We start from the raw sequence: 12,129 nt of genomic DNA on the forward strand, positions 1-12,129 counted from the left end.
AGAGTTTTTCAAGTATTTTAAAGAGAAGACAAAATTTGTGACAAAATTCTTATTCTTTGATTCAAGATACTGGGTTTGATTTATATTTTTATTTCTTACTCTACTATGTTCTAATTTTCTTTTGTTAGGGCTACGGTGTAGCCTAACTATGATGATGTGAATTTCATGATTTTTATGTTTTGCAATTGATTTCATTCATGTGAGTTATATATTTTTGTGCATAATGCTTTTGAGTGACTGGCCACTACTTGAATGATCTGATGTGCATGTTTGAGACTAAAAAGTGATAATATGCAATTGCTCATTATAATATATAACCATGAATTAAACGTGGATAGAGATATACCATATTATTTGTGTAGCTTTCGGTGATAAGGTGATCCAAAAGACTCATTGTAAGCTGTGAATATTCATAGTTTTTAATACACTCATGTTTATTTTAATTCACATAGAAATATAGTTGATTAATAAACTGAGTAGGTTTGCTATACATAGAAATATGATATTAAATAGATTAGGAAAGTTTGCTATCACATGTTTGATATCGTTCTTGTACTCACAACAATCTGAAATTTATATCTAGTGGTTATGGTGAAATGAGATACTCTAACATATTTATCTGATTGATTTACTGCATTTAGTCTTTAAATTTTGTTTTTATTTATTTATTCTAAATTATATTTTGATATGTTAGATAAATTTTAGAATTAATTTATTTTAGTATTTAATTAGTTTATTAATCATCGATCTCCGTGGGATGATACTTTTTCTTATCATTATATTACTTGTTCGACACGTTCACTTGCGTTTAGAATTTTACGAACATAGAGCTTGTCTAGGCTCTAACTACACTAATTATTCACCTAAGATGCATCAGTAATTAATTAAATTCACTAAACCATTCTAACTATCCACCTAATCCTAGCTTTGTCTAAACTAATCAACCCATAAACATAATTAACTTACTAGCGAGGATTAGTGAGTTAAACTCACTTGATCGACGAATGGCTTGAATCAAATTGATGAGGACGAGGCGAGGAACGATCTACTCCAAAGCGGGCCTAGCTTTCGAGGCCGAGAAGCGGGCCAAAACTACCAAAACAACCAAAATAGCAGTGACGAGACTCACTTCTTCAGTTGTTGTTCGGTGGCTACAACGGCTGAACGGAGGCTCGGTTGAGGCGAGCAAGGGTCAAGATGGATGGAAGGGGTCGAATCGGGTCCAAACGGTGGCGGTGGAAGCTTCGGCGGTGGTCCATAGCGGCGGAGACAAGCTGGACAGCTCTGGCACGGGCCGAAGCAGCAAGTTGGGCGGGGGAACAGGCGAGACGGGGCTGGCGGTGAGGCGTGACGGCCAGGTGAGCGTGCGGAGCAGCGATGGCGTGCAATAGTGGTGACTTCGGCTTTGGTGAGCGACGATGACAGTGAGAGGACTTGCTAGTTCGGCTGCTCTAGTCTTTAGAAGCTTGTAAAGCACAATGATGAAGAAGAAGGGGCTGGTCGACCACTTGAGGGGAAGGGGGAACCGGTTCAGCTAGTGGGGTCGGTTTTGGTCCCCTTGACCGGTCTCACCTCATCCCTTTGGCCTCCCACCAACTGGTGTCCACACAACAATCTTAGGCCAATTTACCCTCTTCTAGAAGCTTGAGAAGGTCCAAAATGTTGGGTCCAATGGGTGTTACAGATTTGCAAGGTTTTCCCCTCAATTGGACCTTAATTCCTCTTTAAATAAACACCAATCGGTCTCTATAAATTCAAATGTCAAGTCCTCAATTAAATTGGTATTTTTCCTTACCAATTGATCCATCTTTCTTCCCAATTGTGCGATAAAAAATGGTCCCTGACAATTTCTGGACAAAAACGGCCCTACGATCCCAAAAAGTCTTGTTTTGCAGAAAAATCTTCTGAGACTGGGTTGACGTTCCTAAAATGATTTGTGACATGACAGAACTTTCAATTTCTGAAATCGGATTTAAATTCGCGGTTAATTTCACTTTGGTGCATTTTTAGCGTGACCTAGGCTACTCGGTAGCTTTCAAAAATTTTTAGTGCAAAATGACCCGTGGTCAATTTTCTTCGAGCCACAATGAACCCACTTGACACATTAGCAATTCTCGGTTGTTATGAAAATCTCGAGGTTTCAAATACGGACATAGGGTACCAAAATGATAGAATAATCAGTCTAGTGCCGGTCGACGAGAATTTTCAACTTAGTGGAGTCACCCACGTTTAGCCACATATCTCAGTCGAAGCAATTTATCTCAAATCTCAAATCGATTTTTAATTGTGCCGTAATGATCTCTAAAGATGAGCACGATTGAGTGGCCGATTCTTGATCGAATTCTCAAATTTATTGCGTTAAAATTCCTTAATGGCTTCCTTAGATAATCTAGTTATCTCGAGAGTGATTGGCTCTGAGAACAGCCCTATAAGCACGTCAATAAAATGCCCCATTATTTTAATTGAAAACAAAACTGAAAATCTGGGATGTCATAGTGCCAATTCGGCCATAAATCTTACAATTTGACCAATTTATTATAATAAAATATTAGTGTCCTTTTCCCGTTTATGAATTTTTGTTTGATGCATGAACTTACAATTTATGCAATGTGGTCTCTGAACTAATTTATTCAATGTCGCCTTCGAACAATTGGTAAATGTCCAATTTAGTCTCTAGTCTATGTGAAAATGACACAAATGGAAGGATTACATCGAATATTTATAAATAGTTTATGAATCAAATTGAACAAATTAAAAGTTTGGGGATATCATTGCATAATGGGTCAAAATTTAGGGACATTGCATAAATTAAAAGTTTAGGAACGACATTACATATTGGATCGAAGTTCAAAAATTATTTGTGTTTTTATCCTTAATTTAAATGAGTGGGTCAGAGTCACTAGGAGTAAGACTTAATAAAGAAAAAAAATGGCCAATGAGTTGATTAGATGGAAAGTAGGAAAAAGCATACAATTATTAAGGTTTCATTTATTGCATTAAAAAATGTGACATTTATGAAAAAACATTTTGAAGAAGTCATTTTTTAAGAAAATGACAATATTTGATGGTTTTTGGTTAAAACTTAAAAATGAACCAAATTTTTTTCTGCTTTTGGTATTAACAATTTGATTTCATTGTCCTAGGGAAAATTATCAAAAAATATTCTAATTCTAATTTTAATTTTTTTTTTTTTCCTTTTTCCTTTTCCTTCTTCTTTGGCCGGTTATTGACCACATGCGAGAGACAAGCACAAAGTGGTGGCTTAAGCCTTGCCAAAGCCCAACGAGATCATAGGGTGGGTTTGGTTCAACTTTGCAAAAGGGTTTTGGGTGTAATGCAAATGCTAAAAGCTAAGTTATTTGGGATAATGTAAATTGTGTTTAATAAAAACTCTTTATAAAGAAACTTTGGTTTCAAGTAATGTTTGGTAAGAAAAAAAAAATTTATAATAGGCTTTGGCTGTATTTTTATATTAGATTTTATTAAAAAGAACTCAAACCTTTTGCTAGCTTTGGCGAAGGTTTATGGTCACCAATGAGCCAATTCTAGTGTGACGGCCGAGGTCGCCCAACCTTAGGCGACTTTCGATCTAGGTGATGAGTTGTGAGGGTCACGCGAGGCCTAGGTGGCGGTCGCCCGAGGTTGTGCAACCTTTGGCGGAGGTTGCCTGGGTTGGCAAACCTTGCCGGTCTTTTGCCACCCAAATCAGGTCTTGCTAATCGCCCTCACATGAAGAAGATGAACAATTACAAGGAGGGGGCAAAATCGAAAAACTAAAGAATTCACGAGTATAGTTTTGGAAGGAAAAATATTTTAATCTTAGTTTTAACATTCTGCAGATGCTACTTCGAAATGCTGTATATGAGCAGTATTGGGCTTTTAGCATTTTGAAGGCTAGTATTTGGCAAAAGTTATTTCAAAATACTTGTCAAATGCTCTAACATTTTTTTAAGGAGCGTTGAAGACTGAAAATCCCTTAAAATAAAAATTGAATTAAATGCAATCTCTAGGAGTCCTCCGCGAACCAATCGAAGGACTTGCCGGTCCCAACAGGCGTAAGCAAGAATGGCACGTGTTTCTCAATGCGAATTCTCGAGTAGAGGAGAAATCCCCTCCAGCCCATGACGGAAGAAGCAGCATCTCCTTCCCACCAGGAAATCGATATGCTACAATCGTATAAACCCCAGGTCAACGAAGAGCTAGCTCCGCCACCGCTGGCACTCAGCAAAGCACATTTACCTCCGCCGTAAAAAAAAAAAAAAAAAAAAACAGCTACAAAGCTCGGTCCGAAAAACCTAACCAAAGTGATCTCTTGGACGTGCACTTGGGACGATCGAGAAAGCAACAAAACTCTCCCGCAAATACAAGAAAGCGACAGATACAATGCTCCTCGCACAACCCAGCAAAGCAAGAATCATTAAAAAACCATATACAAAAGACAGATAGCGAAAGTCAAGAAAATCGAGAAAATCTGAAGTTGTCAAGACTCTCGGCCGGCCGAGAACAGCTAAGCAGCTCCACTCGTGGTTAGCAAAATGCATCGTCAGTCTCACCCCCTCCATTTGTCCCCTTCCGTCTGCTCTCCACGTCTTTAGCCCTCTCCCCCTTCGCCCCCTTCTCTCCTTTCATGACCATGGAGCGCAAGAAACCCGCCGGCTTGCAGTCGCGGCAGCGCTCGTGGCCCTCGTCCTGGCCGCCCAAGGCTTCGTCAGCTGCGGCGCCGGCGAGACCCAGAGCCTGATCAAGTTCAGGGGCTCCCTCTCGAACGCCACCGCGCTGAGCAACTGGGACGGCTCCGCCGACTCCCCGTGTACCGCCGCCGGCAGCAACTGGGCCGGCGTGTGGTGCAATAACGGCAGCGTGTGGCAGCTCAGGCTCGATGGGATGGGCCTCGGGGGCGGCCTCGACTTGGACTCTCTCGCCGAGCTGCCCAGCCTTCGTATCCTGAGCATCAAGGGCAACAGCTTCGAGGGGCCGATGCCAGAGGTGAAGAAGCTGCTGGCGCTCAAGTCGGTGACGATGTCGAGCAACCGGTTCTCGGGGCCGATCCCGGACGACATGTTCGACGGGATGAGGGCGCTGAAGATGGTGTACCTGGAGGGCAACATGTTCACGGGGCCAATGCCGAAGTCGCTGGCGCAGCTGCCAAGGCTCGTGAACTTGAACCTCGCCGGGAATCAGATCGGAGGGAAGATTCTGGATTTTCCGCAGATGGAGCTGCAGATGGTGAACTTGGCTGACAACCAGTTCGAGGGGAAGATACCTCGGGGGCTTAGCAACATGAACGCCTCCTACTTCGCAGGTGATCATCACTTTTTCTCATTTTTAACGACTTTCATGGCATACACCGTCAACATATGATTGTAGACGAGGCCGTTGGTTAGGGTATTTGCGGATTTCCGACTCAGGAATTGGATGTCTCCCGTTCAAGTACCATCAATTTCGTTCGAACTCTTACGTGTCAAGGTTACTTGCATAATTCAATTGGGTGTCACGGGTTTTTTAGGATACTTCATGAGTTTCCAGATAGCCAAATCTCTGCCCTATGATCTTGGATTATCGAAAAGGAAAAATCTTTAGTGTTTTAGTAACGCTTTCATCTTATCGACAGAAAATTATTCACGGTCTAGACTGTTTGTGTTATTTATGACGATTACGTGAAAAGTTTTACAGAATCACTGCTAAAGGACATGATTAAGATCACAGGATGATCTGGGATTATATTGTAACGCTTTCGCCAAATGCTCGCATGAAGCACGTCATGCATCGCACGTCATTCAACATATCTATAAATCTCTCTTTCTTTTTTATTGCTTATATAAATATCAATATTTATTTCGTTGACAAAGTCGACAATTCACCTAACGAAGCTGCATTTCTTGTGGGCCTTATGACAATGATTTGGTGCGACTTGATCAAACTCGGTTTGCATTTTGACGGACCATTTGAAACTTTAGTATTTATTTTTATTGATATATATAACGTGTAATATTTTTCTTTGGTATTTATTTTGTACACTGTCGGTGGAAACAAAGATATATTTCACAAGCTTTGACATACAGTCATGTGTACAGTTGAGATATGAGAAGTCTCAAAATCGATTTCAATTTCACACATGGTTAGACGTAATGAATGAAGTGAACCAATTTCTTATTAGCTTAATGAGCGGAGACATCTAACGAACTCTCGTGTGATCAAGCAGGGAACAAGGACTTGTGCGGGAAGCCTCTTCCCCCGTGCAAATCATCGAGGAAGCTACTCTTCATTGCCATCGGAGTTGGCGTCGCACTCGCCGTGTTGCTCATCGTCGGCGTCGTCCTATACAGGAAGAAATCGAACATCCACGAAGCCCACCCCGTGAAGGTCCAAAGGGGGTTCGGCACCTACGATGCCGGGCTGGCGGACGCCCAGATAAACCACCAGCAGCCGCAGATGAAGAAGAGAGGAGGAGATCACCAAGGGAAGCTGGTATTTGTGAGGAGCGACCGGGGGAGATTCGAGTTGCAAGACCTGCTCCGGGCCTCCGCGGAGGTGCTGGGCAGCGGTAGCTTCGGGTCGTCGTACAAGGCAGCACTGCTGGACGGGCCGGCGGTCGTCGTGAGGCGGTTCAGGCAAATGAACAAGCTCGGGAAGGAGGGGTTCTATGAGCACATGAGGAGGCTTGGGAGTTTGTCTCACCCTAACTTGCTCCCTCTAGTAGCTTTCTTTTACAGGAAAGAGGAAAAGCTCCTGATTTCGGATTTTGTCGAGAATGGAAGCTTGGCCAGTCATCTTCATGGTATGTACTCGGTCGCATTAATTAGAATTCACTTATTAAATTCCTCTAGGAGAAACGTATTAATTAACTAGAAATTTATTTGACTCTACTATGTACGGTGGAACCAAAGTCTTTTGTCTTCTTGGTTCTCGATGAACATCGGATTATCATTACATAGGCCACTCCAGACAGTTGATTTCTTCATGTACAGATGTATGTAGTCACTAAGAATGGTAATAAATGTGTATTTTGAATAGACAGTGTTGAACAAGTATTTTGTCCAATGAAATCTTGACAGTATTTGACTTTGGTTTATCGTAGCAAATCGTAGTACGGGACAACCTGGGCTCGACTGGCCGATTCGTCTGAAGATCGTCAAGGGAGTCGCAAAGGGTCTCGAATACCTCTACAAGGAGCTTCCTGTCCTCTCCTTGCCCCACGGTCACCTCAAGTCGTCTAACGTTCTTCTGGACCGGAACTTCACACCACTCCTGACGGACTACGGCCTCGTGCCCGTGATCAACAAGGACCACGCTCAACAGTTCATGGTGGCGTTCAAGTCTCCCGAGTTCAGCCGCAGCGACCGCACGACTAAGAAGACCGACGTGTGGAGTCTCGGGATACTGATCCTAGAGATCATCACGGGGAAGTTCCCGGCCAACTATCTGAAGCAAGGGAAAGGGGCGAACGCCGACCTGGCGACGTGGGTCAACTCGGTGGTGAGGGAGGAGTGGACGGGGGAGGTGTTCGACAAGGACATGAGAGGGACGAAGAGCGGGGAGGGGGAGATGCTGAAGCTCCTGAAGATCGGCATGTGTTGCTGCGAGTGGGACATGGAGCGAAGGTGGAGCTTGAGGGAGGCCATGGAGAGGATCGAGGAGCTGAGGGAGAGGGATAGCGATGAAGAGTACTCGTCTTACGGAAGCGAAGGAGATTTGTACTCTTCTAGGGCAATGACGGAGTGACTTCTCCTTCTCGGTTACCCATTGATGGGCTGACTACGCTGCTCGACACTACTGTTCAAATCGTCTGTTATCATGTTGTTGAAGATTTATATATTGACTTGAGACAATAGTCCGACATTTATAGAAGAGTAATTGCATAGAGAAATCAAACTTGATGAACTATTTTACCAATGTTTAGCTAATTCTAAGTGCATTTGTCATTTAAATTTCAAGTTTGCTCCCAAAATCTCAAGCGTTTAAATTGGATTAGTCTTTTGCTTTTTCAGATTTAGAAGTTGAGATTTTCATTTTTACTTGAGCCCTTTGCGAGCAACTCGCAACTCTCCGACTGCCGGATCTCGGCTGTGGTCATAGCAAAGGGGTCGTCACCATTGTTGGCAGCACCTTGGCTAGCGCTGCTTCCATTAGCTGAGCCGATTACTTTCGCCTCTCAACTTGGCTGAGAACAAGTTATTGGCATGCGCGACGATGACAACACTTGCCTAAAATGTCGAACTGGATTGGCTCTTGGCACAGTTAGCTCTCCCTCCATTGCGAAATTCGCATTCTGTCTTGACTTTGTTAAATTGAACTTGAGTTGCTTGTCCTGGCCGTGTTATTCATTACAAGATTCAACTCTTAACATAGCCCCAAATTGTCTCGGTTTGAATTAAGGTTTGAAGAAGGGGGGAAATGGCTCAATTTATCTGAATAGGGTTTAAATTTTGCACAAACTTGTTGGAACGACAGATTGAGAGTGCGGGAGCCACATTGGTCCCAAAAAACGATAAAATATTGCCATGTCGGATTTTGAGCGATTCAAATCGGCGATGGTACTTAAGTAATCATTTTTAACAAAAGTGGCACATAAGTGATATGTTGAAAAGTTTTGCCATTAAAGTGAATATTCTACGAAAAGTTATGGCTATTTTTCCATCAATAATCAATAGGAATATATTCAATAACTATCTATCATTTTGAATATATTGGTGTCGGATATACATGAAGTGGTTGCAATTATCAAGCGCAAGAGGCTAGATGCATGTGTTATGGGTCGATAGATCTAATGTTCTCTAACCCATGCGGCCTTAGGAATTTCTTCCTAAGTTAATTTTATTTACACTCGACTCACAAGGATCATAGAGAGAACTTTAAAGAGAGAAGCTCTTCTTGTATTTCACTTGTGAATGTGATAATACATTTTAGGGGAAAGAGGCCCCTATATATAGAAGTACGGGGCTAGCCATAGCCGTTGATCTCTTTGATCTAACGGTGGGTGTTTAATCTCTTGCAATCATTACGTAGATGTACAATTAACACTCGAAAAAATCCTAAAACTTCAGGAAGCTGGAGGGTTGCTTGCTCATGAATGGGCCATGGCCCTCGTTTGGGAAACTTCTGGAGCGCTTCAATTTATCGAACCCTGACACATGCTTGAATGCACATGAGTAATGTTAAACATAATGGAATTGATCTATTGGTTTAGTGTAATGCGCGTGGTCTATTCATCGGCCAACAAAGATTTGGCCAATCAGTGAGATTGTGGTTTTCTTTGAGACTATAAATCGGCCACTTTAAGATATTATTTGAGACAAAGTCTATTTAAGCCTTTTTTTTTTTTTTTTTTTGTAAAAATGACCCACTCCAAACCGTAATTTTTGCACACGAAAAGACCCTTGATTTGAAATCATTTCAAGAATAAGGGTCACTACGTAAAAGTTTCAAATAAAAGGAGTCAAATTTACAGAGGTTTTTCCATGATTAATAACTATTGGAGAGATCACCCGGTGATATATCTCACTTAAATAATGACTTTTTTCCAATGAATATTCATAATGCCCCTTTGTAAAGTTAATGTGCTTGATACTTAAACCCCTCTCTCTAATATTGCCACAGTGTCTATTCAACATAATTTGATAGTGCACCTTATATTTACATAGATATCATTTTAAGGTATCATTATAGTTCGCTGTTATGATCTTATTTGTAACTGGAATTGTAAAGTAATCTATTAAAGAATCGTATCATCATTTCCAGCTATATATAATATAAATGATCAAGGTTGAGGCCATTTCTGCCCATAAATTATATTGTACTATTACATGTATAAATAAATGCAATCGTGCGCCATTGGGATCACTGGCATCTTCAAGACTCGATCGGTTAAAGTGTAAAATGGAGGGGCTTGGACAAGTCATTTCGTTCTCGGGCTCAACCCACCTAGTTAGGTTTGCTCAAAAGCCTAACTAGACCCAATCATGTTGATATTACAAATATTTAATATCTTCATCATCACGGATATGGTCATGGGGTATCATTTTGAGGCATAACCGCAGGCACAACGTACACAAGCCCTTCCCTTGATTAGTTCTATTTATAAACTTATACATCAGCATTGCACACAAGATATAGTTTTTTAGGTGTGAGATAAGTTAAGGCAAGCCGGATGGAAATTGATGCTAAAAATTCGTTTATAAGAAGGGTACAAGAGCAATTTTCGGGTGAATTTTAGACACCATGGGAAAGGGAGCAGATCCCGTGGGAAAAGGAGGCACACGTGAAAAAAAAACGTGCATAATTTCACAGTGACATTTGATATTATGAGTATAGACAAAAATTTAATGGCTCCGTCCGTCCGTACCGAACAAACACTAAAAGAATGAACTATCATTTATTAAATTAGAAAAAAAATATGACTTCAGAATTTCTCTTTAGGCCCCATTTGTTTTTTTTTATAAAAATTAATACCATGAAAAATTACAAACTAATACAATTGTAACAAATTTACTCCAAATTAATATAGATCACAAAAAACCTCAAGCTCTATTAGTTTCTGTTAAGGGTTAATATAATGAAAAATCATAAACTGGTACACTAGTGATAAATTTCCTTCAAACTAATTTTTCATTAAATTTTATCATCAAATTGTTAAGTTGGATGACACGTTATAGTTGATGGGTTTATTAATTTAGGGTTTTACTCTCTGTTTATTAAATGGGGTGATTTTTCGTGATATTAAGCAAATTTAACGGATGATAAATTTATTACAAATATATCAGTTTAAGATTTTTTGTGGTCAAAAAATTAGTTTGGAATAAATTTGTTATGTATGTCTCAGTTTGAGGTTTGTCGTGGTATTAACTCTTTCGCTAAATTGGATAAACGTAATGAAAAATCATAAACTAGTACACCTATAATAAGTAGAAGGTAAAATAATTAATATACCTATTAACTGTCACGTGTAATTCAATTCAGCAATTTGATTATAAAACTTAAAAAAAACTAAGGTTTTTGGTGGTTAAAAAATCAGTTGGGAATAGGTGTACCGATTTGGGGTTTTTATGATATCAACAATTTTCCTCAAATTTCCTTAAACATTTTCGTGAACGATGAAATTTTTTTCGCTAAGTGATTATTTTTAAGAAAATATTCAAATCATTCATCTTTTTTTTTTTTTTTTTTTGGGTGAAATGATAGTTTTTCCAAATTCTCTATGCTATATAATGAATAATTAATGATCATTCAAGAATACACACACGCATATCATGTGCCATAACATTTGTGTAGCATTTAGTTTGGTGTCATAACTTTTCAATCGATTACTTAAGCGTCTTAACTTTTGAACTAACTATTTGAGTATAACTTCTAAAAATTGTTCAGCACAAGTGCTGTCCATTTTGATGCCTCGTCACATTTTCCAGCTGCCTAAAATCTTTCTCGTGAATACTTGAGTGGTTGATTGAAAAATTATGACATCGAAGCCGGAAGTTATGACACTTTCTTGGTGGCCTTTTCTCGACCAGTGTCCAATCCTTTTTTCCACCGAAAAAGGAAGAACCTTCCATAATTAAAGGAGCATCAAACCCTTGTGATTAAAAAGAAACAAAAGAAATAAGAACGAAGACAATGTATCAACAATCGTAACCACGAACAACTTCAACGAAACATCAAACCTGCGAGTCACTAGCTATGAAGTCGCGTCAACTAATCGAGAGAAAAAAAGTTGTCACCCGAGGTTTGACCTGCCGAAACTTGTTAAGGGAATGCCTTGCTTTAATCCGGAGAACATGCAGCGTTAGCATGCAGCCGCTGATTGCACCTGAAACAGACCGAAATGCGTGCTCTCTCTCTCCCTCTCTTTCTAGATTGAGAAACAGGAGGTTGGAGGGTTCTCTAATTTGAACTGATTAACGCCTCGGGTGCCTAATTCGAGGAGAGAGAGAGACGCGAGAGAAGAGGGAAAGAGAGAAAATTGGTGGTTCATCAATAAGAGGGAGGAGAGGGCGAGAGAACGTGGTGAATTCACAGGAGAAAGGTCGAGTTCGAACATTCGTCGTCTCTCTTTCGCCTCTCCAGGAGGCGGAAAAGTGCCGTCGCTGCCGAGTCGAGAACCAGAAAGCACGCCGTGATCTGCTGGAGGTTCGACTT

At 40.6% G+C, this 12,129-nt stretch overlaps 1 protein-coding gene across 1 annotated transcript; it reads left to right on the forward strand.

Annotated features, from left to right (window-relative positions):
- Positions 1-1,022: 1,022 nt before the first annotated feature.
- Positions 1,023-7,888, forward strand: LOC104437274 (probable LRR receptor-like serine/threonine-protein kinase At4g31250). Its single transcript, XM_010050192.3, has 5 exons — positions 1,023-1,358; positions 3,840-3,897; positions 4,478-5,302; positions 6,203-6,778; positions 7,079-7,888. Exons 1-5 carry the CDS (start codon positions 1,023-1,025, stop codon positions 7,720-7,722), a joined length of 2,439 nt encoding a protein of 812 aa, XP_010048494.2. The 3' UTR covers positions 7,723-7,888.
- Positions 7,889-12,129: the final 4,241 nt, after the last annotated feature.

The sequence above is a fragment of the Eucalyptus grandis genome, chromosome 3, assembly GCF_016545825.1.
Source record: "Eucalyptus grandis isolate ANBG69807.140 chromosome 3, ASM1654582v1, whole genome shotgun sequence".
Taxonomy (NCBI): domain Eukaryota; kingdom Viridiplantae; phylum Streptophyta; class Magnoliopsida; order Myrtales; family Myrtaceae; genus Eucalyptus; species Eucalyptus grandis.